This window comes from Phasianus colchicus, chromosome 1 (assembly GCF_987193195.1).
Source record: "Phasianus colchicus chromosome 1, bPhaCol1.hap1.1, whole genome shotgun sequence".
NCBI classification, from domain to species: Eukaryota; Metazoa; Chordata; class Aves; order Galliformes; family Phasianidae; genus Phasianus; species Phasianus colchicus.
The window spans coordinates 68,129,971-68,157,713 of record NC_143436.1 but is presented as its reverse complement, the minus strand read 5'-3'; the positions used below and the strand labels follow the sequence as shown (position 1 = coordinate 68,157,713).

General features: G+C 38.5%; 2 protein-coding genes across 5 annotated transcripts in view; one reads left to right on the top strand and one right to left on the bottom strand.

The window, feature by feature from the left end:
* Positions 1-27,743, bottom strand: part of IRAG2 (inositol 1,4,5-triphosphate receptor associated 2) — a 51,734-nt gene that overhangs the window by 23,827 nt on the left and 164 nt on the right. Inside the window, exons 1-16 of one of the 3 annotated variants that reach the window (XM_031597155.2) lie at positions 14,632-14,725; positions 12,500-13,120; positions 11,677-11,787; positions 10,735-10,915; positions 10,433-10,509; positions 10,276-10,354; positions 9,092-9,250; positions 7,812-7,929; positions 6,379-6,429; positions 4,761-4,838; positions 4,254-4,310; positions 2,417-2,476; positions 2,243-2,307; positions 2,053-2,152; positions 426-539; positions 81-182 (exon numbers count right to left, since the gene is read on the bottom strand). In XM_031597155.2, the coding sequence (XP_031453015.2) occupies positions 81-182; positions 426-539; positions 2,053-2,152; positions 2,243-2,307; positions 2,417-2,476; positions 4,254-4,310; positions 4,761-4,838; positions 6,379-6,429; positions 7,812-7,929; positions 9,092-9,250; positions 10,276-10,354; positions 10,433-10,509; positions 10,735-10,915; positions 11,677-11,787; positions 12,500-13,094 (1,947 nt within the window). In that variant the 5' untranslated portion in view covers positions 13,095-13,120; positions 14,632-14,725. Of the gene's footprint in view, positions 1-80; positions 183-425; positions 540-2,052; positions 2,153-2,242; positions 2,308-2,416; positions 2,477-4,253; positions 4,311-4,760; positions 4,839-6,378; positions 6,430-7,811; positions 7,930-9,091; positions 9,251-10,275; positions 10,355-10,432; positions 10,510-10,734; positions 10,916-11,676; positions 11,788-12,499; positions 13,121-14,631; positions 14,726-27,743 lie in introns of those variants that run through there. The other 2 variants (XM_031597157.2, XM_031597158.2) reach the window with 2 other exon arrangements.
* Positions 19,725-27,148, top strand: SPX (spexin hormone). Of its 2 annotated transcripts, none has more exons than XM_031597163.2 (7): positions 19,725-19,925; positions 21,766-21,927; positions 22,800-22,880; positions 23,004-23,061; positions 24,353-24,415; positions 25,062-25,145; positions 25,938-27,148. In XM_031597163.2, the coding sequence occupies exons 2-7, from the start codon at positions 21,922-21,924 to the stop codon at positions 25,994-25,996; spliced, it is 351 nt and encodes a 116-aa protein (XP_031453023.2). In that variant the 5' UTR covers positions 19,725-19,925; positions 21,766-21,921; the 3' UTR covers positions 25,997-27,148. The 2 variants fall into 2 exon arrangements, with proteins under 2 accessions (XP_031453023.2, XP_090002725.1); XM_090146599.1 differs by having other exon boundaries at positions 21,722-21,927.

Genomic DNA, 27,743 nt, shown 5'->3' with positions numbered 1-27,743 from the left:
CAACAGTAAGATATACTGGGACTGTACAGAAAACTTTAGACAAGTCTGACAGAAAACAGCATTAGAAAAATGTTACTTACCACAAGTCTTCTCTCCCAGGCCTGCTGCATGTTTACATCAGGATCTTCTACCCATTCTAAAGAAGTCTTGACAAGCTCCTCTGCTGCAGAAGCTTCTTCTTGCTGAAAATAAAGTAAAAAAATTCAACTGCTAGTTTAACGCTACCCATAATTACCCAATTAATAAGCAGTGGAATAGTAGATGCCAAATAATATTGTTAGAAGTGCCCAACTCCACATCCAAATAAACTGCATTTACTTTTTGTAAGAAGACCGAATATGAGCTGATTAATAATGTTTGAATGGATTGTAAGTAAAAGACTGACAACAGACCACAACCTTACTCACATAAGCTAGACCACTGACCAGGTTTTGCATGACAGCCTTAAACTTTTCTCCTGCATATTCAGGTCCCTGAAGTAAGAACAGTACTTCACGGTCCAGCGTTTCATCCAGGGACATCCATTCAGTCTTGGTAATCTTTGAAGACACAGAAGAGCCAGCTAGCTTATTTTGACATCCTTATTACAGACCAGCATCAGTGACATTTAGATTTCTCTGAAGTATCCTAGCATTGTATTTACCAGAAGGTCAGAGCTACTGAAACTTGAAGCCTGCAAAAGCTTTTCAAACACATTATGTCCTGGAGATTTAGTGAAAGAAAAAGGCAAGCAAGCCAAGCTCCTGAATGATCCAATATAAGTTTCAAGTCAGAAGTAGGCAAGAAGTCAATACTTGTTTTCCCCTTATTCAGAGTAGGTTTTACCAAGTGAAGTAAAAGCAAGAACTCCTACTTCTTTTACAGGTCATTAGGTAGAGTTGTATCTCATTCAGTATTTGAGAGGTAAACACAACAATTTGCTGCAGCTGTGCAGAGTTGCAATAGGTAACAGTACATTACTTTTGAATCAGAGGTGTCCAGCCAAATATACCTCTCACTCCTGGGCCTGCACTTTCAGTCCTTCACAGGATCTTCTCCCTCAAATGCTACCTACCTCTTGGAAAATGCAGCAAACACAAGAACAAGTAGCAAAGTTATAGTGAAGACTTACAGGGAAATAATTAAAAAGTAACAATTGTCTTGTTGCAGTGATTTTATCAGCACTGCTGAATAACTTGCATCTGAAGAGATGACACTGCAAGAAAGGATAGGACTCCATGGAATGCTTTTAGGGAAGTGGGCACAGAATAGCTGAAACCAAAACCACAACATACGAGTAGACTGCTGGTGCAGCAGTTCTCCACTAGAGTACTGAAAAGCTACAAGAATCAGAGATTGAACTTCCAGTGTGTATGACCAAAGTGCTGTTCACAGAAATTAACTGCAGAGGACACAGGCAACACCACACCTCCAACCCAGACACAGCTGCACCACTAAGATTCATCAGCTTGTGCCTGGCTCATCAGAAGAATGCTTCTCACACTCTTTTCTGAGTTACTATCAGAAGACTTCAGAGAAAACAGCTGGACAGGACTTCCAGATGTGAGGAACACTGTTCCCATTGAGAGATAAAGGAATGCTACCTGCAAATAGATGGCTCATCATCTTTCTAAGTTAAATGAAGACTACAACCTTCCCAGCTGTTTACTTTGGTGCTTAGTCTTTTTTTTTTCCTCTACACTAGATTTCAAGAAACATCTGTCCTCCCACAATGCAAAAGTCATTGTTTGTGTCCAGTGTAGGCAGTATTTACTTTCTTCATTTGCCTGTTAAATGTTTGATGACTCATCTCTTATCAGTCTCTTCTTCTGCCAGCTAAATAAGTGACCATAGCTCTTTCAGATACACATCTGCAAGTGTTTGCTAAGCTTTTATCTGGGCTTTCTCTGACATACTTAAAACAGCACTCTAACCCTCACATTCTATGAATATGTGCTAGGACTAATGAATCCTAACTCCAGGATTATCTAACAATCTGCAGAGAACGAGCTTTGTTTTTAATTTACTGATGCAAGACAACTGGGATAAGATTCAATAGGATCTGATTCACACCTCAGAAGACTGAGCAAGCTCCAGTTCACAGTCCAATGAATTCATCTCTTCAGGAATATTGCCATTAACTTTGCTCATCAACGGGAAGCTCAAACCATTTCTAAAAGAAAAAGGAGAAAATAAAAATAAGAATCAGCCCTTTTTGATTTTTAATGAACTATTTTTTCTGGGACTTGCTCTCAATACTCACGAGATCAACTCTTGCTGCATGTGCCGCATGTCCTCCAGTAGCTTACTCTTTTCTGCCCGCAAAGTCTAAAATATATTTATCAGACCTAGTTAGAGAATTATCCTGGCATGCAGAGGCAGCATAGGATACACACATTCCCCCCCAACTAGACAATAACTGAGCTTATTCCCATACCTCTATAATCGAGGTACACTCCACAATGGTTAATTTCAGTTCCTTGATGTCCTGCTCCTTCTGCAAAGAATGTGGAGAAAAGCTTTAAAACATACAACCTGATAACTAGCATACTGACCTATAGCTGTAGCTATTTATTTTGTAGTATTGTTTTAGTTATAAAGCATACTCAATATTACATCACAGCTGCAAGCTGCAGAAGAATGCCTCACCTACTGGCAAATAGGAAGCACTTGGAAGATCTTTTTCTGAAGTCCTAGAATTAAGGGCATAGGAAAATGCTTTCCAGGTGCTATGTTTTAGTTCATCAGTTACCTAGTTACTGTATCAGCATTCTACTTCTAGTTAAAAATCTGGCCCATATCATGCATGGCACAAGTGTGGGTTTTTTTGTTTTTTTTTAAACCAACTTCTCCTTAAATTTACTTGTATGTTCTCCAAGAGGTTTATTCTCATTAGCTTTCATGATTAAAGGCATAGAGCATGGGGCTTTATAAATTAAACAGTGCCTAGTGGAAGGCCTGACAGAGAACATATCAACCCTCACAACAAGACTGACTTGGTAAAATTAACAGCTTTCTTAGCATTATGCACTGGGCTATGGTTGCATTATGTGCTGCAGAGACAACTGAAACATTTCCTGGAGAAAATAGGAACTTGAAGTAAAGAGCTGTGTCCTCTCACCTCTTTAATGACTTCTACCTTCTCTTCCTTTTCAAAAATACTCGTTTTCAGTGAACTGAAACTATTTATTCAAACTGATGAAACTATTTCTCTTTGGACACAGAGCTTTGTTTTTTCTGTTGTTGTTTTGCTTTTTAATAAAAATACCTTTGAGGTAAACCCTTGTCCCACTGATCCTAAAGCCAACTATTTGCTGGTTTCAAGATTTCCACACCAATTTCCTCAAGTTGATACAAACCAATCACCCTGACCTACAGAAACACACACTCTAGTATTCAGAATTTAGTATTCCCTTCTTGACAACAGACTAAATAAACATTGAAAACAAGAATACATTGACTGCAGAAGTTTAAAACTGTTCAAACAGGGAAAAGTAGAAGCTAGTAAGCTGCTTCTAGGAGCAGAGGTGAGGATGAGAACACCACCTTGCTATTGTCAGCTATAAAGTTATCAGCTGGATCAGTCTGATCCTGTCTTGTCACTATTTGAATTCAAACCATACTCATTTTTGTGGTGAAATGATAGTCAAGTATTTCATCAGCTGATTTAAAGCATCTTCAGCTAAATGGAAACTTCATTAGCCCAGAAAGCACTCTGCACAATTCACTATGCCAAAACCTGCATGTGGTCTTGTGTTTTTGTATTTAAGTACAAAATGCAAGTACAAAAACCATCACAAAAGTTGTTACCTAGGCTTTCCTGAAGCGTATAGATCTCAATATGGAGGAAACAGATTTTCTTTCCCACTGAGTTCTGGATCACTATTTTTACTTTGACACAAAATTCAGCCATTTAGAGCTAATTAGATGATGAAGAAAGATCATTTGCAGGTACATTCTTTTACTGTCTAGTGAAGGAAGTAGCCTTCAGAAGTCTTTACACTTTTTTTCTGAAGTTTGGAAGTTTGTTTTAAAAGATTCAGATTTTTTTTTGTTGTTAATAAGGAACAGCAAATTCCAGCAACCTTTAGTTATGCTGACTCACTATCAGGTTCTAAAGCAGATCTCGCCTACTTTGAAGACATTTATAGGATCAGGTTCTGTCATGTGAGAACGTTAGAAATCAAAGCACTACAGCAAAGACCACAGCCTTGCCTTTTCGTAAAGCATCCCATCTCTATTTTCAGGGCATCAATAAAACAAAAGCAACTAACCTGGATTAAGCTTGCCTCTTTATTGATCACCGTGCTCTCATAGATATGTACCTGCATCTGAAGAGGCAGAGACCAAAGTCATCAGCATGAACTATAACACAATTCCATTCTTACCTGGTATGATATATCTCAAAGTTCAAATCTTGCACCCAATTAAAAGCATTCTAAGGTCTCAGTGAACCCTTTGCTTTTCTTGCCTGTCTGTGCCCAGTAGGGTCATCAACATTAGCTGAAGTGCAACTTCCTAATGCACCTCCTCAAACAGCAAGGAAAGGGTTTTCTGAAAGTTTAACTTTGAGGGATGAAATAAAAATGTGGTTTGCCTATATTGCCCAGTTTTTAGCCTCTAGACAGCAATTTCCTTTGTCAAAGCTGTCAAACTGGCCAAATTAGGATCACGCTGCATTTCTTTAATACACACAGGTGCAGGGTTGTCTACCTTTCAGAGAACAAAGCTAGACCTGAGTAAACCATAGTCTAACTTCTCATGTCTCCTGAAACTCTTACTTGAAGCTCTGCTGCATTTTTGGAGAGATCCAAGATCTTCTTTTGAAGTCCATCAGTGTCCATGCTATTCCTAATGTTCTGAACAAAATAGAGAATGTTTAGGCACAGCTGAACAGATTGACAGCTTCTCTTTGAAGAAACTAGGAATAACAACACCTCCACCCCCAAGATACTGCCTACTCTAAAGCAGTAACAGCATTTATGCACATACAAACTTTATTCTCCTACTTCCTCTCATGTTTCTACACCTTTCAAAATAAGGGACTGATGCTGCAAACATGTTGGACAATAGGAATTGCACTGTAATTTTTTGCTCTTTTTTTTTTTTTCTTAAGCAAGTCCTGTAAGTTAAAGGCAAAAAAATACAAATTTTTAGGGTAACAGCCCCTATCTTAAGGCATGTATTTACTGTAAACAAGCTTTTAGCCAGAAAGCAAAATTTTAAGGGTGAAATTAACTTTGTGACACCAGCATCTCCAATTCAGCTCAACGCAGTCTATTTCTCATCTATGTGAGTTAAGCTTGCCCTACTGGAATAGTTTCTATTTTCCAGTTTCTCCAAAACACTGTTTGAACTGAAAGACAAAACGCCAGAAGACATCAGCAAGCTTTTCAGGCTCACCACAAGTGTAAGAACAGAAACACGCTGTTAATCAATGGCTATTGAGATATACTAGTATTTGAGAAAGACTAAATTTCAACATGGCAAGCATGCAGTGGACAATGACTACTATATAGCATATAAGTATATAGTATAATAAGTATAGTGTACAGTATACTAAGTGGAGTGTATACACACTTATATACTTAGTGAGAACTATTGATGATCGGTGGATGGTTGGACTGGGTGATCCTGTGGGTCTTTTCCAACCTTGGTGATTCTATGATTCTATGTTTTGGCATGATGACAGATACTCAAGACCATATTTTTAAATTACTTTTTATGATCCGTTTTATAATCTCACCATATAATACCATAAAAGCACAGTTTGTAAGCAAGTATTAAAATTTTATCATCTGATAAAGACCTCTTTATAGAATATTTACTTAAATAAGTAAGAATTAATAACTCCCCTCTAAAAAGGAGCACAAAAAAAAGCCAACAAACCAACCCTATAGAGAGCTCCACTAGCCTCCTGCAGATCCATTACTGGCCAAGGACTGATCTGGGAGTGGAATCCCCAGCCATCATATTTCTTTAGAACTACATCTCCATAAAGAACTCCTCCCTTGGATCTTACAGGAGGGTTACATAAGTGAATATCAATCAAAAAGTGTTAATTGGAGGTTGTTTCGATATAGAGTTAGTGTATTCATAGCTGTACAAACTAAGCTTAGTTGGAAGTTTGTTTCTGAAACTTTGAATTTGAGAAAGAGTCAAAAGCTGCTTTGATCCCATCCCCTCATGCTTCCTATCTTGCTTGCCCAGCCAGTGGAAAGTCTGAAGCATAGTACAGTTTCAAGATAAGGAGTATTACAGCAAGTCATTCTTGTTAAACATAAGATATCTTGACAATCCAATTAGCATATCAGGCTTCAAAGTCTCATAAAAAATTTATTAGTAATGAGCTTTTAACTAGACAAGAACATGTACTTGCAAGGTCATTATTTATTTTACCTCTTCTTGAAGAGAAGCTATTTTGATGAGAAGAGATTGATTTTCTTTTTCCTGATTAATAAAAAAAAAAAGCAGTCATTTTTAGTACATCAAGTTCAAAATGCGAAGCCAAACTAAGCAAAAGCATCAGAGCATAAACATATGAGGCCCAGTACAAAGCTCTTTCTTTGCATTCCTTTGTCTCAGAGAGAACAGAGAGTGCTTAAACTTATGCAGCTTCTACACTAGCTAAACTCAGAGTGTGACTCCAACAGTTCAAATCAGAACAAAACTTAGATCACTAGATGATAGGAAGAAGGGATTTGAGGTCAGAGAGAGCAAGGTTAGTTATGCTCATGTTTGAGTTCAGACAAGTCTGAAAACACATTATATTTCTCCATCACTGCCTCCATTTCAGAGGAAGAAAAACAGTAGTGTCCTACTCAGTGCCTCCACAGTTCAGGAGACAATAACTAAGAGTCTTGTAAGCAGAACTACAGAACTTCTCATATTTCTCCCTCCCACTCTCTCTCCTCACAAGGAGGAGACTGTATAAACCAAACCAGAAAATAGAAAAAAATGCACGCACAGTGGAGCAGAATGGATGGAAGAGCTTTTTTTTTTGCTTTCATGTAAATGCCCATCTAAATACTGTGCCCCATCAGCAGCACACAGCTGTGGAATTTTACAGCTACCCCCATGCAACAAGACAGATGTCACTGAATATTGGGCACAGCAGCAATACAGAAATATTTTCTTCAGCCAGACTGTGCTCTGGCATCTAACAACACCTACTAAAGCTGCTGCAGCATCAACATCTCTACTGTGCTGCTTTACATATCTTACAATCACATGGGCTTTACCACTCAGACATCTAGTGTGCAATTTGGATGCCTTAACATGGGCTTCTTGTGTCATATGAGAGATGCACAAGTGTTGTCTGGCTTCTGGCTGTCAGGTCAGAATAGACAGATGTTCATCAGGCCCTTGCTATTGCTACCAGCTCACGTTGATAATTCCAGGAGCCCACTGATGACTTTGAAAAAACAGCTCCTTTGTGTGTGCATCTGAACAGAGCCTCCTGCCCTGATGGTTCTTTAAAAAAAAAAAAAAGTAATGTGCAACACCTAAACTTCTGGCAGAACACTGCCAACGTTAAATTAGATGGAGCTTAATGATGGCAGCATGGTTATCATTAAAAACGGCTCTCAATGTCAACTTCCACGGTAGGCTGACCCTTTTAAATCTTTACCACAGTTTATGTTGGCTCCATACAATAACTTCACAGTGCTTTCCTAATACTGAAACTACATTTTGAACATATTTAAATGCCTCAGTACCTACTGACATAGGGAAAGCCATATTACTGAGCTTTTATGGTCTGAGTGGTCATGGCAGTGCTACAGATGGCATAAGAAATTGTGCAACATAACCTGAGAAGTAAAAGCACCTACCAGCTGTTTATTCTGACAAAGTATTTTCTGCCCCTTCTCTTCCAAAAGGTTCAGGTTGTTCTTTGCTTCTTCTAGTTCTTCCTCCAGTGATTTGGCTTTCAGCACAGAATGCTGGATGCTGTTTGGAGGGAAATAAATCCAATAAAACTACAGCGAGTTACACTTGGTCATTAGATAGGGCCGACATACTAAGAACATTGTATTTTTAGAAGCTGCTGGGGACTTATTCTTTGACACAGATACTTAACAAAAGTTATGGGCTTTGCTTTGTTAAATAAAGGCTCACAGATTCATTATCCACTTTACCACATCTCTTCCACACTTGCAATATGGGATGAGAGCCCAAGCAGGCATAACACTGAAGACAATATGCTTTTGTTTGCATCCACCTACCAATCTAGCTTACTGTAGTCAAATACCAGATTAACTTGAGCAAAAAAAAAATCTTTAACACTTCATTAGCAGTTAAGAAAGCCATTCCAATTCAGTTTTCAAGGATAAGCCTTGCATCATGTTATTTTCTCAGCTTGATACCCTAACCCTATATACATTTAGTCAGTGTGGCAAGGCCCTTTTTCTGCCTAGCCCTGGGCTGTGCAGCATCACAAAGCACACAGTCTGACATGAGGGCACATGTCCCACACCGGCAGTGCTGCAGGCCTGCTGCCTTAGTATCCTCAGAAGATGCTGGGAATGTTTTGGCAGTTGACACAACTACATCACATTTGAATTAATTGGCTAAGATGAACATTATGAACTCACTGTAAGAACAGCCCTATATTCATGGCATCGATGGTTCCCCTGGCTGCAGCAATACTTGCTAGTGAGACAACATACTTTAGTTCCTCAGGGAACTAGCAGAATAGCTCTCGCACAGTTATTCCCTCCCTGCTTGGCAGAAAGCAAAATGAATAGATTCCCCCAAAACGGAGCATAGAACTGCAAATTTTACAGGGCATAATTCTTCTCTTGGTAATATTAAGACTTTCACCCAGTCACCTCCATTTTTATTTACCCTAAAAATTTGCCTAGATGCAAGTCAGCCTGCAAGAACCAGGCTAAAAAATGAGTAACTGTTGTAATAAGAACCAGGAAGTACAGAGCAGAACAATCAGGCAAGAGGGTTAAACCTCACAAACACAATATCAAGCCAAGAAAGTTGCTGGCATGAAGCACTAGTGAGGCCGCAAGCACAAAGCAAAGCTGGACTACTTGGTAAAACATAGATCCACCCACATCACATTACACAGTAGAACAGATGGTAGAACAGGGTCTCCCACCTTTTTATTTGTTGGCGTAAATTCTCATTATCTGCCAACAACTTGTTGTTGGTCTCATCCACAGCTTCCAGGGTAAGCTTCAGCTTGCTGTTCTCTTCCTGAAGCTTCAGGTTGTTGTACTGGAGGTCTGCGACACAGGTTATCAAGTCAGATGTCTCCCTGTTTCAGTACCAAAACCAGAGGAAAAAAAAAAGTCAAGGAAAGTGACTGACTTAGACTTTTTTTTTTTTTAAATCCTAAAGCTGAGTAGCAGCAATTAGAGGGGCAAGATGACAGCTCATAAAGGACTTTCCATGGTTGCAGTGAACAGCCATTTACAGTCAAAATCCTAAGTATCAAATCATGTTTAGGTAAGTTCTAAAACTCCACAGACACTAGCACTAGGCAAACATTTTGTCTTTAAGAAGTGTTTTTTACTCCCTACAGTGAAAGTATGCCACCACATGACTGTCATATCCGTATGGCTGCAGGACAGCACCTTCAGCCTTTATTTTTACCTTTTACTTTACTTCAGCCTTTACTTTTACCCACTCTTAGGCTCTAGCTAATACTTCTAACTTCTCAAGTTCTGAGTCCTTTCACTTCTCCAAAACCACCTTGCAACTACACTTTCAACTGAAACTTGAACAAGGATCACCTTTCTGAGGTCCTAAAAATGAGAGAAGTGTCAGAAAGTAGATCTGAAGATTTGTGACTACAGGAAGTGTGAAAAGTGATCTTTAAAAATTCCAGTGTTAAGTACTTCAGTATCAACTTAATCTAAATTTGAGTCATGATTATTAAGAAACAACCTAAACAAAACTAATGATCAGGATTTTCAGGAGATAACAGCTTCTATTATCATGCACCTAAGAATTTGGAAAAAATAAATAAATCAGGAAAGACGGAGAGAGTTCAAAGAGGAAAAATAAAAGCCATGATTTTCCCTCTCAGAAAAACTCTGACCACAGGAAATAACAAGGCAGACAGACACAGAAGGATTAAGATACCAGTAGGGAAAATTACTACTGTTTTTCACTTAGAGTAGAAGCTGTGAGGAAGAATGTGGCACTATGAAGAGCATCAGAATTTCCACCAAAATAGTCTTCTGAAACCATCAGCTTCAGTGGTTCTAGGAATTTCTCTTAAGTAATCCAAAGATAAGAGTACTAAATTCTGCAGAAGAATTGCTTTAACAGACTTACATGTCTCCTTTAGACACATCACCCCCAAATGCCTCCAAGCTTCCTGATGTAACATTCATCCAAAGAGGTGTCTTTTTTACTGAAAAAGATTCGTTTTTGGTTATCAATAAAAAAAACAGTGCTTTTCTGAATAATATCAGAATAAAGCGATCTGCACCTTCAAAGGTGTTTCTATGTACTTTAAACTCCAGGTCTTCTATGCTTGCTATTGGTTCCTCAGTAGCACTATCATCCCTGAAATACAGAAGCATCCAGAGTCACATCCAGGAGTATGAAAGAGGAGCTTGTTGATCTTGCTTACCAATTTGTAATACTTAAAGATTTCAGCTAAGCACCACCTCATGGTCATGTCTGGATCTCACAAACACATTCCAAAGTACAGGAAATACAAGTCACAGAAAGCTTCCTACTCTCCCATTTTCACAAAAGATTTGAGATAAATTGAGAAGAAGCTCTCACCACCTCCTCTTACAGTCTTCAATCCACTCTTTCATGATGGCATGATATGTTTCAAGGTCCACAGAGACATCTTTCTGATCTGGGTCAAGCATGTTGCACAGCTCTTCAAGACCACTGTCTTCTAGTCCTCGACTTGTTGTGTGTCTCAAATAATCAACTATCTTGGAAACTGCTACTTTTCCTGAAATAGATACGCGGGACCATGTACCAGATTGTGAAGACTAGTAGGCTAATGAAAAAAAGCTGCAAGAGGGCCTCCTACTGATCTGCAGTAGTGAACACAAAATTGCCCTCTAGAGCTGTAGATTAGCAATCAATCACTACAGCTCAAATGAAGTGTTTTGTTCATTCCCCCCTCACCCCCCCCAACCCCTCCCCTTTTTCCTTCTTCCCCTAATGAAGAAGCATGAAAGCTAGGTTACTAGTTTTGTGGAATTCAGTTTAAGAAGAACAAATGTGCCTTATTTGGTGTGTTACTGCATTTGGGCCACTCATCAAATTGAGCAAAACCTGTGACTGACATCATCTTATTCTGCTGGACTCTTTTGCCTAACAATGTTAGTCATGTTTGAGACAGAACTTGGAAAAATAACTTCCTGCTCTGAAGCTTCCCAGAGTTCTTTTCTAATGGGGAAAACTCTATAAGAAATAAGCAGTCATTTCCAATATGGCCGATTGGAAGAAATGCTTGCTCCTCTACTTGCTCTGCACAGAGCAGCACAAATTACCTGGGGAGAAGGAGAAACAAGGGGAGAAGGGAAGGGATGCATCATATAAAAGAGATATGATTATATGATGTGCCACATATACAGCCACCTCACTAAGGCAACTATTCTTTCTAAACATATCACAGACTGCCATGCCCCAACCTATAACATGATCATAGTTTTGAAAATTTATTCACTGAAAGCTGAAAAACAGCAACAAAAGGCACTGACAAACCTGTATGTTTAATGTCACACGCATGGAATATGGTGGTCAGTAAGTCTTCTTCACAAATCAAGCTCACATCATACATGTCATCAGTTTTGCAGCCCCATAACTGCTTCTGTCCTGTGAAGAATAAGTTTATCATTATCCATCTTTATTTGCTCATAGTAATTTTCCGTGCATGATACTCTCTAATTGCAGCACTGTTTCTGCAATAGCATAAGCCTGCACAGCATACCACAGCTTGAACAACATGCATTTTTTCAGGTGACCAAAAAACCAAACAACTTTTACTGTTAAATAACAGCAGGAACTGATGATAGCTGAGGATTTGAATTTGTGAACCAGCCTACACATCTACTTCTATACATGCATGTTTGGGAACTCTAGCTTTTCCTTCACTTGAGGCAAATATTATGTAAGATAGAACACGTTATGAAGCCAGGTCTCTATTTCTTCCCTTCCAATCTTCCCATATCTTGGTCAGGTTAAGAAAACAAGCCAAAAACTTCAATAGTAAAAATAAAAAATCCATATGTATACTTTGATCTTTTTATATTAAAGGAGGACTACGCAGATAGCTACAGCCCTCTCTCCTCAACAAGGAATCAAGAAGTCTGAAGAAGTATTTTTTACTCATGTTTTACACTGAGATTCACATTTCTCAGGGAAAAAAAAAGAAAAAAAAAAGAGAGATTTTGCTCAGCTTTTTAAACAGACTTACTAGGTTAGACTTATCCTAAAACATATTGTTATCCATTTAAAGAGTAAAGAAATTAATCTGTTTAAGTGTTAAATGTATATATTCGGAAGCTTTTGTTTCCAGAACTTTTACCTCTTTCACTCAGAGATGATCTCTTTGGCACAGGGGGCTGGATTGCAGAACTTTCCAACTTTCTGTCAGATGCAAACAACAGTAAATGTGGACTGGATGTCACGTACTTCTGTTCGCGGTGCACATCTTCAGATTCAATGCTTGCTAAAGCACACCGCTGGTTTTGGGCATTCTCCTCTCTGGATGTGAAGTAAGGTGGAGAACAGCTGTCCATGGAACATACTGGCAACCATGGGTTGCTGGTCTTCTCTTCCCTTTTAATGACAGAGTATGTACTATCTGCAGAGCTGCAGTCTGAGATACGTCTGGAACAAGGTGACAGCAACTGCAAGTCTGCAGAGAAAACACTGTCACTGCTGGGACTGAAGAAGGGCGGACTGGTACTATTACGACTTCTGAAAGTTCTTTTCTTCAGTATTTCTTCTAGATTTTTTTTGACATTGCACTGTGGACTATCAAAGTTGCGAGACTGAAATTTCGGTATTTGCAAAGCAGGGTTAGAGACTTGATCCATCATTTGGATTGATTTGATCTTTCTGCATATACTGTCCACTGGGTTGTGATGCCGTTTGTTAGCACCACGTTCTGAAGACATTATCAATTCCCACTCTGGCAAAGTGTCTGAAAAGAACAAGGACAAGATGCAATAGTCAGAACAACGGGCACACATTCTTAGTGCCATCCTGTTCACTGAGCAGAGAGCTCAAAGCTTTGGTATCAAGGGATGTGAAAATCCTTGGTCCTCATACCAGCCATGACAGCAGCCTTCAACTACAATATCTGGCTCTCCAGGGATCTAGAAGTGCTGCAGTTTTGGAAGAGATGGGAAACACAGGAAGAAATACATTTTGAAATCTTCCTACTCATTCTTAAATACAGTAACCAAGGCCAAGCTGGATAAGGTTGTGAGCAACTTGGTCTAGAGGGAGGTGTCCCTCCCTATAATAAAGAGGTTGGAACTAGATGATCTTAAAGGTCTATTCCAACCCAAACCATTCTGTGATTCTGTAACCGTGCCAAAGGGTAGGGGGAGGGTAAGAAATAATAATAGTAAAAAATATATATAAACTAAAACTCCCCCCCCCCAATCTAACAGTTGCCTATCTTCTTGAAGGAAGCAGTAAGCATCTTTGCCCCTCAGCCCAGTTTATTTGAAGTTAGATATATATATGTATGTATTTAACATAGAGCACTTTATTATACCAACAAAACATCAATAGAAATCCACATAACTTTCCTTGTTATTATTTCTAATCATATATGTAACATATGCTTCCTCTTGATCCCATAGGATCAAGACTTATGTTTAACAGCAACCATCCAGCTATTTACTCAAGATACGTCCTACAGCTTTAGGTATTTGTAGATCTTAAGTTCATCCCATTGCATCTTTTTACTCAGACTGAGGACCACAAAACAAAAGAAATTAACATCAGCTTCCCTAGGAAGTTAACTCCCTATTTTCCCTTTAGATACAGAAAAATTGGTTTAAACAATTCTGTACTATTTCTTTTATCAAATATATGTTTTTCTCTAATACAGTAACATGCTTCATTAGCAATTAATATAAGAGATACTGCTTGTACAATCCTGTAGTGTAAAGAGGAAAATCACATGCAAGTATTTATGGATCCAGACTGCCAGCAAATACTCAGTGTTATTTCATCTACTGCAAGCTACGTGCATACTAACTGCTTCATTTTACAGATCTTCACTGCTTAAAGTTGTATTTTTTTTTTCCTACTATTAATTCATTCAGTAGCAACATCTACAGTATTGACCACATCCTTGGTCTGAGCAATACTTTACAAGAAATAACAATAATAATATACTCAGCATGCTTTTTAAAGAAAAAAAAAAAATCAAGTCCATTTTCAATTATCATTGTGGTTGACTTACAGAATTTAGTCCTAAAAGCAAATGCTAAAAGTAATGCAGTTCCCTATATTAGTGATACACAACATACTTTAAATGAAAAAACAAACACATTGCAGTCAGACTTAATTACAGTCTAAGTGTACAAATGCCTTCAGATACAAGTAACTAATCATAAAAGAATACTAATCTCTTAACAATTATTTAAGCATTACCTACATTTCCTTGATAAAACTTAGCATAAGACTTATACTCACAACACCAGAATAGGACATAGAAGAATGCCTCTACTTCCTCTCAGATAAGAATAGCACTCACTAACTAAACCTGTTTTAGCTGTTCCCCTGACTAGGCCTTAAATGAAGGAACCTTGGTAGTGAAACAGGCAGAGAGGGTTCACTTCCTGGAAAATCAGCTTAACAAGGTACACCTGCTGCTGCCTGCCACTCAGCTGTCAGGCCAATGGGGCAACAAGTTGCATTGAGGTGCAAATAAAATGTCAGCTTGCAACTTTCTTGCCATCTTATTTGTTTTCTTTTGTACCTGCTAGGTGTGCTACTCAGATTTACAACACACTTAGTTTCACTGCCCTAATACTCCAATTTCTAAAGGGAGAATTACAATACAGTTTATTGCTTCCCTCAGATCTGAGGTACCCGTGATGTTTCTCACTTCAATTAACAGTTTTCTTATTTTCCCCTAGTGCTGTAAACTTTCAGGCAGCAGATCTCACCTAGTTTTTCCTGTACAGAAACTGAAAAAGAATGCAAAAATCATACAAAAACTCATAGCTCTTATCAGTTTCTAATGGAATTCAGAAGGTGAAATGCATGGGACTGAGGTGAAACGTACAGGTTATAGAGTCTCTGTGTTACCATCTGATCTGAAAATTGGTTCCGTGAGAAAACAAGTTTTGCTATAAAGACTGCTAGCTCACTTCTCTTTTTAACTTTATATTCTCAATCAAGATTTGCTTTTTAACACTGTGGATCATTAGGTATACGTTTCACAAATAACAAGAATCAGTTAATACAATGCTTTTGAGAGAACATTACTGCTTGTCATATAAATTCTAACCATGCACACCACCAGGCTTCTACAAGCTCCTGGAGAAATGGCACCTCCCTGTCTACCACAGGCTACTTTGGCACACCTGGAGAAAACTAAAATTGATGTCACTTTGTGATTAAACTCCAAATGTGGAAATCCACTGACATTCCTCTGTTTTGTGGGAAAATGTTAACCAAAACAAGACGTAAGCACTGCCATTCAGTAATATTGCCAGATACCAGGTGTTGGTGCAATCGGTTCTGGTTTAATTAACAGGTGGGTGAGCTCTGTGACTAGATGCTTTTTTCTAGGAGTAAAGCCAATTCTAACACAGAGGTAACACCTCCAAGAGCAAGCCAGTCCAGCTGAGGGCCTTGTCTCTTATTTCTTTTATCTTTGAGCAATTTATTATGTGTACAGGAAGCTATTTAACTTCCCAATTTGAAGAGGAGGCCTCCCACATTAAAACAGCACTCACACCTTCATACCTTGTCAGGAACAAGTGGCCTGTTCTCAAGAGGTTCCTCCAGGTGGTGATGACACCCATGCAGTGTGCAGCTAGCAGAGTAGGCACTGAGCAAGCACAGGGCAAACAGTCCTTGCCTACTGACCATGTAATCTACACTGAGAAAGATGGAGTCAAAAACAGGGGTACAGATAAAAGTGTTTCACTAATAGGGTCTTAATTAGTATGCACTCTCCTAATAGTCACATCAACACACTATACAGGAGTTAGCATGCCATGTATTCAAGAGCTGTGAGAAAGTACTGAGGAACAACATTTTAGAAGTTTTACAAGTGCTAATACAGCAGAGATCCTAAGATCTGGCTTCTCTTGAAAGCAATCCCTGAGGTTTTCCATTCAGTGTTTAACATTTTTCTCTACATAAGTTAAATACTTTGTATATAAATACAAGTATACAAATACATAAACCCCTCTCCACCCCTCCTGGTATCCACGGGTAAGGAAAGAGACAGCACATTTTATGGATGGTGCTTGTACAGTTTGGGCACTTTCTCAAGAATGCAGAGCAGACTGCTTCCATCTCTGCCTCCTGATTACCCATTTATCACTCAGTGTAACCTCCACTGTTTCATCCACAGTTTACAGCAAAATGTTGGCATCCAGCTGCTCAATTATAGTGTTTATGTTTCTTGCCCAGTTCCATGGGTGAGACTGTATGACAAACGTACTGCTCTGCCAAGAGCACAAGACTACATGCGTAACGCTTACTATAGTTGGTAGCCCTTTAGGTAACTTCTTGACAGAGACAAGAATCCTTTTTGCCAAGTTCATGGGGATGGAAGTAAAGGTCAGAGGACTCCTTGGCCTCTGGTGCTTCTGTCACTGCAGAAAGGCATGCTCTGTGTGACGTGTTTGATAGTATATGCTTCTGCTAACTTACATTGTAAATGCATTTACTTAGGTGGTCAGATCTCTTTTCCAGCTTGCAAACTGAAGAAAACTTTTTCAGCTGGACTCTTCTTCCCATTGTTTGCCCCAGACATTTCCATCCATGAAAAAAATGTACTATTCTATGGGTCACCAAACTTCACAATTAATACTTCTTTTTGTCATGTTTGCACCTTTCAAATATTTGTTTATTTCTCTTCTTTCCTGATACTTACAAACATCCCTTGCCTCATACAATATCTTCAATTTAACTTATCAATGAATTCATTCATTTACTTTACCTTTTGAAATTTCTTCCCTTTTTTCAATACTCCTCTGAAAACAGTAATTCCTGGACACAGCATTGGTCACACTGCAGATCTCAACAAAGGCTCTGTGTGAGGCAATTTACACAATCCCTAGCAGACAAGCTTTTCTACATCTTGCACTGTAACTCAAGCAGTTTTTAGTACAGTTCTTCTTGTAAAGTCTAGAGAAAAGAAGAAAAGCAGCTCCAGAAATGATGCAGTAGCACAGGAATCATGCTTGCAGACATTACTGTGCTGAGCGGGCAACAGAGTAGTTAAGTTTTACGCCAGCTACTAATGATCTCTGTAATTGTATGCCTTGCTTCTGTGAAAGAGTCTCTCTTCCCTTCAGAACTGAAAATGAAAATACAAGTGCTGAGAGAATTTAGGGTCTATTCTGAAAAGCAGTGCTGAAGAGTGTGTTCACATGACATTTTAGGCTTCTTATATGTCAACTGATGGCAGATAATTTTACTCAGAGAACAGGTTTTACAAGGTGAATATAGAACTTGGATGCAAAGTTTACCCCATTCTGGATGTATGGTGTTAAAATCCAGAGTCAGCTTTGAAACTTCACAGAATCATAAAAAAACAGAGCCAGATAAAGATGCTCAGAAACCGTTCCGTTCATCACTCTGTCCCAGGGCAAGATCAGTTTACCAACTAATTCTAAAACTGTCGAGGCTAATCTATTCTCTAAGCTTCTCAGTGATTATAGATCCATAGCCTTTTAAGGCAATCCATATTTCACTGTGCTACCATTGGAAACGTTGCCTCATCAGCAGGTTTAAATTCCCTTGCTGTGTGTTAAATGAAAATCTTAGTTGTTTGCTGTTCCCTACTTTGCAGACTCTGCCTCAAGCAGTTCAATCTTTTAAGATGTAATGGGTAGCACGTACTAGCCATAGCAATGCTGTGGTAGATGCTGTTCACATACCAGACAGCAGTGAGATGAAATTGCCAAAGAGTTATCATATTAGGAGGAATGCGCAGAGGAAATGAGGATAAGAAGAAAGAGTCATGGTAACGGCACATTTGTACCTTGACACTATAAGAATACCATACTTGCTGATGTATCTACTGGCCACCTACACACAACAGCTACACCTTTTACTCAAGAGCAAAAAGCAGATCACCAGTGGCCTTACCAGCAGTTTAAAAACAGATAGGCACAGCGACTGCAGCCTGTATTTTTAGGGAAAGATTTGGGAAAACACACAGTCGTGACAAAAGTCACTGATATATATTTGGCTCCAAAAGGGAAATCTCCACCATGCAACAACTTTCATGCACATCAGCACTGACTGCCAATCCCAGAAATTGGCTTTTTATCATTTAAAGTGCCAGGATAAGCAGCCTCTGCCCTTTAGATCATCTTTAAGAATAAGCATAGGTTATGTTCTTTCTAATAAGGGATCGTGCTGCTACAGTGAGCTTCACTCTACTTCCCTCACTTAGAGTATTGATTACATGCCAGAGCCACTTCCTCATTTATGTGAATCAGCTGAGAAATGGCAGGATTGACAATGAGTGTTTCATGTACAGCTCATCACCCTGAAGTCCTGTAGAATTTAGTGTGTTATGATCCGTAACCCAATTATAGGCTACTTCCCTTTTCAACAGTACAAGTTTACATATGCCTATGCACATCCATGGGGTGGTTTTTTTTTTTTTGGTGAATGCAAGTACTCTGAGTGCATTTCCTTCTGAAAGTATTGTCTTCTGTTGCAATTTGCAAATAAATCACGTCCCACCTGCCATCTCACAAGTAGTTAGATTTCTGGAAAGAGTGAGATGCCCATCTTCTCACAGACTCATAGCAAGAAAGCTATAAAGGGAGAAGTGTCTTTTAAATTTTAATCACTAAGGTAGAATTGACAAATCTGGAGTTCCTTGTTCTGCACACAGACTTCTTATTTCTTTCCAAGGAAATGGTTTTGAGATACATTTGTTAAAATAGCTAGGCAACTTGCTCATACTAAAACTAAATAGATTCAAGGCTCTAAAGTCACAAAGGCGCTAAGAATTTAAAGAAATAGAATTTTTTTCTTTAGCTTCTGCCTGATTTCCACACTTTTTAGGTTTAGGATTATGAAGGTCCTAATGTTAGACCACTAAAGAAATTTAACTGGGAATTGGGTTCATTTCAGTTGATGAGGTCTGTGTAAAATGCCACCTGGCTAGGCTCTGTCTGAAGCCAGTGAAGAGAAATGGACGTCTTCAGATAGGAATTCAGTCTTTCTCTCCTAATGTCATAAGCTCTGTGGCCAGGAGGTGTGTTTCAAGGTCCTGTTTCTCTTCACAGTGAAGTAGACTGCAGAAGTGCTTCAGTTCCTAGTCACAAGGAACTAGTGACATTTTAGGTACTTTAGGAATCCTAGCTACCCTCCAGCTTCTTCCCCATAAGGTTTTGGGTCTCTTGCAGGTCCTGTGTGATGTCCTAGGTGTCCTGGATTGTGTTTAGGCAAGGAAGCCTGTCTCTTGCTAGTGACAGAAAAGAGACTTTACACTTTTAGACACCTTACTGTCATTAAGAAACCCAACATGATAGCATTAAAACAGTTTTGACTAATTTAAGAGGATGCTGGCAAGGTTCTGCATTTGTCTTGAGATGATGGTGACCTAATCTTACAGTAAGTCAGTTTAGGGTCTGACCTGTCTCCTCCCTGCTGTCTTTTGGGGAGTCACAAACAAGCTGCAGTTGCTATGAGAAGATGACAACATGGCAACACAGCCATGTTTGCAAGAGTGTGGGACTCCAACACCACCACATTCAAGCAGCTCAGGACTTCAGAAAGTGGTCAGAAGATAAGAAAGGCTCAAGTTTTCTTTATACAATGTAGTAGTTATCTAAAACATTTTCCATATCTCCTATTCTCTTCCTCTTCCAGAGGAAGTTCCTCAGTTCCGATAGGACAAGGACAAGAGCTGATTGCCTCCATAGACTGTGTTAACTTGTCCCATTTCACTGGCAGGAGAATGGGAGTTTATTTTCAGTGCCTAGTACATTCTGGTTGTTTTCCACAAGGACAATAATCATGAAGACAATATATTTTACACTGAGAAGTAGTGAATTTCGGGTGTTAATTTTCACAGATTCTGTTGTGTGTTGTAATTCTGTACCTTTGGTCTGTGCGTAAAGCGCAGCACCGAGGCAGCTACAGAAGGGAGTATTTGAGAAGCTGTATCTTTTTCAAGTACCTGCTTGTCAAAGGTCTCATGAATGCAATGCATAGCCCTCTCCTAAGGCTAAGGGTTAACCGTCATCAAGGAAAGTCTCTGATCTGTCAGAGCATGAAGAAAATAGCAAGGAAAATGTAAACTTCACATTGAAGAAGATGCAAGTAGAATACATTCTGCTGCATAAAGGTCTATCTTGGCATGGCCTTTTTAAAGGACAGAGGTACAATGGCAGTTCCCAATCACCATGAGAACTGCATGAGATCAAAACCTAAACTTTCCTTTAATTTATTGCATCTACACGTCTACACCAGAGCAAGCTGCAGCTAATGTGAGTTCTGTATGTGAGATGACCAATTCCGACTGGAATTAGCACAGAACAGAGCAAAATACCCCCAGAAGCAGGAGAGTAATTTTACCTTCAGCAGTGGTGTCCTTCAGAGCAGTCTAACACACATACCTCAAGTCAGGGAAAAGTTCCTAACAAGCCTTAACATTGCCTGTATACTCTTCACTCAGACTGCACATACATGAGCGTGCATTTGTCCCACATACAGGCTGACTCGTATTTTTGCTACTAAACAAGCTGTTTCTGTTTGTGAAGCTCCCACAGTAAATTTTTTATTGTTCGCTCTTCTAATCAACAAATTTCTCACTTCCCATTTGCACCTTTTCCCCTTCTGATACCCTCTCTCATTTTACAAAGGAAAACAATGAAGATAAAAATGTCAGATACAGAACCAGCAAGGCTAGGTACCAGGCATGATGAGCTCTTTGGACCAAAACAACTACACGACTGTGGCAAGTCCAATAATCACTTAGAAGTAGCTTATGGAAACAATTTCTCTGGCTCCTACTTCCTGTTTTTCTTCTGTTAACTGTTACACCACTTGACCTCTTCAAGCCCGCAATCGGGCTTTTACTCCAACAAATCCATGAGACAGCAAAGGGTTGGTGGTTTTTCAAAATTATTATTTTTTGGTTACTCAGCTTTGTATTTTCATTTGCGTATAAGAAAACCACATGCAAGAGATTGTTAGAGAAGTGAACAAGAGGCTGCATCCTCTGAGTGTATAGTAGGAATAACCTCAAGCTAGTCACATGGGATATGCCACCTTTTTCTCAGTGTTGGCATATTATCACTGGGGAATAATTTACTACCTTTTCCAGCTACCAAAATTGATAACAACCTGTTATATAATATATTATCCTGGGTAAATGCTCAAAATACTCATTATTCATATTAATACCTGCTTCTGGCCATGGTTATTGATCATCTGGCAAGAAGGTGACGTTGTACTGCAAATGCACGCAGCTGATGCTGATGCATTCAGAAAGTATTCACCTGGCTAATGGGGTGCGTCTCCAAGTGCATCTGTCTTTCCATCATTTCCCTCACTTCCTGCACGACTACAGGTTTCCCTCAGGGGTCATTAGACTGTCTACTTCTCCATCTACAGAGCTGACAAGAGATCCCTTTGGACTTCTCCAGCCCACCAGAGAAGGGGAGGGGACATTCACTCTGAAGATTTAAAAAGGTGCCCCCAAACCTTTAGGAGGTCTTGTGACACATTATTCCAAGAAACGAAGACTGAAGATTTGCTACTTCAATAGGTATGAAGGTGAGTGAAACTCTTTTGGTATGTGGGTAACATTTAGTTTGCAATTTAAGATTTTTCATATTAGTATAATATTTCAGGGACTGCAGTTAATAATTTTAGCTTTTAAATAACAGAGAAGGCATATACACATAGTTATATTTAGTGTGTTTGAAACCACTGCATTAAAAACATACTCTAAAAGACAGGATAGAATAAAACACTGTGAATCACAGAGCTAAGTGCTCTCTGATGTCCATCCCTGTTATCGATACTCTGCAAAACAAGCAGACATGCAGTTTGTTCACAGAGGATTCATGCTTGGTGCTTTCATTTGCATGTGCTGCATCAGCAAACAAATTAAAAGGATCCAGCAAGCAATCCTCTTGACATGTATGTAATCGTGATTGAAGCAAATAGGATGCTGAGTTTAAAAACTTTTGTTTCCTGAGGAAGTAGTGATGTGCTTTCCCTGCTTTTGTTTGTAATGGCCAGCCCCCTACATTTGCTTATTGTCTGATTTCTATCTTCAGGCTTGGTAAAATCAAGATGTACTTTATATCATATTTCCCTCCTAGTCTGTACATTATCCTTATTTCTGCAGGATCTAGTGTCCTTGCAAACAGAAGCACAGAAGGTGCTTGACCCAATGGCAGTTCTCACCTATATGGGACCTGTAAGAAGAATAGAGTAAAAAGAATAAGTGTGTTTGATTTAACATTCATCCTCCCATTACATCACTGAGTATTGAAGATGAGATAGCTAGAGGTGAGGTTGGGCAGCAAGACAGGGAGAAAGAAGGAAGAGGAAATACCCTCACATTTAGATTTGAAGTTGAGAAGATTTACAGATCTGAAAAGCTTTTCCTGTATCTTGTGGTTCTTTGCTGTATACAGGGACTGCGTAAACTGACAGCATCTGCAGTGGCACTGTTCCTTACAGTGTCCTTCCTATCTTTCTCCTGGAGTGCTCCTCAGGTAAACAGCTGACTTGGGCTGAATTCACAGCTTCTATCTCACAGGTTGGTGCTATTTAATACTTGTTAGTAATGTCATACAGTGCTGACATGTCTCTTTACTCTTTTTTTTTTTGTCATAAAGGCTCATTTCCAAAGGAGAAACTGGACTCCTCAGGCTATGCTCTATTTGAAGGGTGCACGTAAGTCCTAAGCTCTTTAAATTTGGAGGAGATAACTTTTTATACCATTGGCTTATTCCTGATCTGTTTGGCTGTACAGAAGCAGTAAATTCCTGATGATGCTGTGGAGGTAGAAGTTCTGAAGCCTGCCAAGATACTTTTATCCTTATTTCTTCTTGCCTTTGAAACAGTGGTATTGCCAGTACTATTATTCATTTTTAAAGGAATCCAATTGAAGAAGGCAACTATTGGAAGAATAAAAGCAAACCAGAAAGTACAGAAGATATATATAATTGGAAGCTTGATTGTGAAACCTACTGGAAAGGCAATTTCCTTAACTGAAATAATCTCAAAGGAGATTCACACACTTGATACATATCATTCCTTATCACTATTCAGGCCTAATTAAAACATCTTCCCAAGTAATAGGATAACACATTCCTACTACAAGCATCTTGCATTATAGTCAGTATTCAGACCACAAGTTACCTTTTCTAAGGAGAAACTGGATGTCAGGCTTATCAATATTGTGATATTAAGGTTGTGCAAATTAACTTTTGAGTTTCTGTTATTAGAACAGAGTTGAGGCAGCATCCAAAATAATGTTTTGATTCTGAGAGATCTTGGTCTCTGATGCAGACCCACAGCATTTAACATAAACATTTCTATTTTTAAAAATTCAATTCCAAACTGAACCAAAAGTTCAAAACATACCAGGCAGAGTATGTGTTAAGGGAGCAAGGTTCCTTCCAATTACAAGCACAATACGTATAGATATATAAACTACAAAGAACAGTGAGGTAACACCGTGTGAAATAAACTCTGCTGACAATTTCTGTTCATGAAAGCAAAGAATTCAGCCCCTTAATTTTATTTTTTTTTTCCAAACTGAGTAATGGACTGTATTGCTTGCATACCAGTCTTCTTTTAGTTCTTTCTGAGTTCATGTAGAAAAATTCTTTTAAAAACAATACCTCATAGGCCAGCAAAGAGACTGAAGGTTCTTGGATAGCAGTTGAGGAATGACTGAAGAAAACTCTTCCAGACTGTATCTCCTAAAGCAGGATAATACAAGCATGGAAACTTTTGGAACAACACTTTAATGGAATAAAAGATGTTTTGGAGTGTTCTGGTTCAGGATGGGCTATTGCTCGTTTCGAAAGACCTCAGGAGGAATAAATACATCCAATTTTATGCTTGTAGAATTACTGCTGCGATTTTGTGTTTTGAAAAGACTACTTTAGTGGTTATAAGGTACCAGTTACATCAGATTTGGGAAGTAGTTTTCACCCTTTCCCCACTGTTCTTGTAGAGGGACGCCGATTCATCTCAGATGAGAGCCAGCGAAAGGATCTGTATGGCAGAATGCAGCTTGGTAAGTACATGTGCACAGGTGTATACAGCACCGATCTTTGCTCAGATTAGGGGAGAAATCTGTGAGAACAGGAGAAATAATTTTGCTTTTCTGGAATCTTATTCAAGGAAGCACTTATATAACTTCCTCTCATTATACCCTTCACTCCAAAAAGCATGTGAAATACAAGACTGTGTGCCTGGTTCTCCTCTCTTGTGTACCTGTGTGACTTCACTTCCATAAGTGGTGATGTTCCAACACAGACTGAGTGTAAAAAGGGATAAGAATCAGTCCCTTTGATTTTCTTTTTTCAGTGGAAAGAAAAATAAATCAAATTATTAATTATGCTGAACAGAAAAAATGACAAAAGTAGAGAACATTATTCCATGTCAGACAAAGGAAATAATTTTGTAGCAAAATAAGGAATGCATGAAAAAAGAAAAGACTTTTTTATTACTTTCTGATTAAAATAACCTCCTTTAGCAAGAAATTGATAAGCTTTTACGTGTTAGACATTTATCAGCCTGACTTTGAGCACATATTGTTGTGAAGGAGAACACAATACATCTCCTTGGGTCTCTAGTTGTAGATACAAAAAAGAAAAGAGCAATATAAAGAAGTCCCAACAAACACAACAAACTGAGTGTCTCTAATTTTTTAATTCTAGAAACACGCAGCCAAAACACAAATCCTTTATCTCTTTCTGAAGCTGCAGCATTGTTCCTTAGTTCGTTATGGAAAGCCCAAGAAGGTAAACATATTTTGTTTTAAACTGAGCTTTTAAAGGGGAGTTATAAGCACTTTTAACTTTTTAGTAAATGTACTTATAAGAATGCTTTAGTAAATGTACGTAACAGTTCAATCTAAAAACTTGTCTTTAAATGAAATATGATTCCAACAGAGTGAATTATATCAAGTTGTACATTTAAAGAATCAAAAACAAGAACAGGAGAAGCAACAGTATGCAAACTTTCATATATTCAGCTTTTCATCTGCTTTTCAGATTTTTATTGGTCTAAACTCAATGGAATGCCTATTCTAAATTCAGAGGTAGAATTAACAGTGAACATGGGGGTTTGGACAAAATATATGAGCACTTCTGAAGATAAAACAATGCAAGTGTCCTTTGTGTGTGCCAAGAAAAAGAGAAAATTCTCTGAAGTTCACAATTCATAAATTTTAGTGGTATTTTCCTACCTGCTGTTCCTGTTCCAAAAGAAAAAGTGGATGGAAACAGCCTCTTAAGAAAAAAGGTGACATCTGAGAGATCTAAGCAAAACTAGCAGCTTGTTTGGACAGTACTCCATGGAATAACACTGAAATCAGTGTAGTAGTAGCCTAACAAAATAATCAAAGATACAATAATCAAAAATTGCTGCCTTTAAAATGACAGAAAGCATTATTATTTCTATTTTCATGTCTTAGCTAATCAGTCACATTACACTAGGGCTGTCCTTGAGGTATATCTATATCCTGGAAACTTTAGTGATTGAACTTTTCTTTGTCTACAACTTATTTTTGCCCATTGTGTCTTGTCTTGCAGTGGAAGAAGAAAACAGTGATCACCCTGGCTACCTGATGGATAATCTATCAAACTGGTGAAATATTTGAAATTTCTTTAACATTTGTATTCCATCTACCCTGAAACCATGATCTATGTAAACAGTGTTTAATCTCCACTTAAGTGCCAAAAAGTTGACATATATATTCATTGCAACATTTTGAATTTCAAACTGATTAAAATTTACCAGTTCAGCCAAAGAAATTATTTGTAAAGTTCCTGTCTTGTTTAGGTAATTTTGTATGTCTCATACAAAATTTAAAATCCACTGTACCATCTTAGCTGAAAGGATGAATGAATCGTCCTTTTGGGCAATTACTTCATTCATATAAGTTTTTCAATAATTATAGAAAAACCTTTTACCACCTTCCACCCAACTGTATATTAAAGTCTTTTTATTGTTGGTAAAGGTAGATTCCTTTACCACTTCACTGCTGGCCCTATTAGTCAACACAGAATCAGGGCATCAAGTAATGACCATGGCATACAGATACTTCTGTTGTCAGGAGGCATGGTTCTGCTGGAGCTAGTGGGGGCACACTAGTTACAAATCTAGTGTCAAACATGATAACTGGCACATAGATTATTAATTGCATCACCATTGTACCATTTTGTCAGCCTGTTTTTTAAGCTTTGAAACTGAAATCATGCATAAACTGGTTAATTACCATTCCATGCTGATAAGGAAGTATGGGACATTATTTACATAGCACTGAGGTCTTACTGGGAAGCCCTCTGCAGTTCTCATGTAATTGAAAAGTCACTACATGATCCCTGCGTCCAAGCAATTGCGTTTCATTTTGTCAGCACACATTAACTATGAGGTTGCTTCTCCTCAACACAAAGAAATGCATCTGAAGGAATGGAGGAATTAATTTCTATCACAGGACCATAGGCATTTTCAGTAGTTGTTTATAGTTAATATCACCTCAAATTCCCTTTCATCACAATTGCTTTAACATGATCATTTACAAGACATATCTAGTGATCACATCTTCCAGCATTGCAGTGAAGCTGGGCATGGAATAATGATAAATAGATGTTTACTAGCTTGTTACTACTAGAACATTTTTAGGTAATGAAATGCTGGATCATCCTCAGATCATGTTAAAGCAATTGTGATGAAAGGGAATTTGAGGTGAGATGAGATTTCTTCAGTAAAACAATGCACTGAAATGCAAGCAAAAATGCCAAGTTTCTTGAAATCAATTTTTAACTTTTTTTTTTTTTTTTTTTAAGAGATGATCAACTTTCAGTCATTAGGACCTTTAAATGTTCTTTTGTTCAACTCTCAGCCATTACATTCTTTGATTCTGCAAGGTAGCTTTAGTTAAAACCACTCCAAGGAAGAACATATACCATTTGAGCTCACAAAGTGCAGCTACACTCCATTTAGTAAACTGTATGAACATTTGGCAGTATTTTTGCTTTCACTGCATTAATATGAAAAATACCCATTAATTGTAATTATTCATTACATCAAAATCATCTGGGACACTACAGACTCCTTTAAAATTCATTTAAGATACTGCAGTAAAGCTAGAACAAGACTTCTAACATGGTGTCTTTTCTCAGTGATCCAGATCAGCTTAAGAATGAAAATGCGATTTTAAAACTGATTTTACAGGGCTGAAGATACAGATAGGCACTTAATCACTTTTACTCTTAATGGCCTGTATAGGAGGAACTGTGCCATCAGGCGTCAGTCAAGTTTTTGAAAGGTCAATGTGTAATCAAAGCAGGCCAACTGACCCTACCCCCCCCACACACACATAGCAGTGAAGGTAA

Coding starts and splice junctions, on each gene's coding strand:
- SPX (XM_031597163.2), top strand. Junction 22,881..23,003: donor TCTCCTGGAGTGCTCCTCAG/GTAAACAGCTGA, acceptor TTTGTCATAAAG/GCTCATTTCCAAAGGAGAAA. Junction 24,416..25,061: donor GTATGGCAGAATGCAGCTTG/GTAAGTACATGT, acceptor TTTTAATTCTAG/AAACACGCAGCCAAAACACA.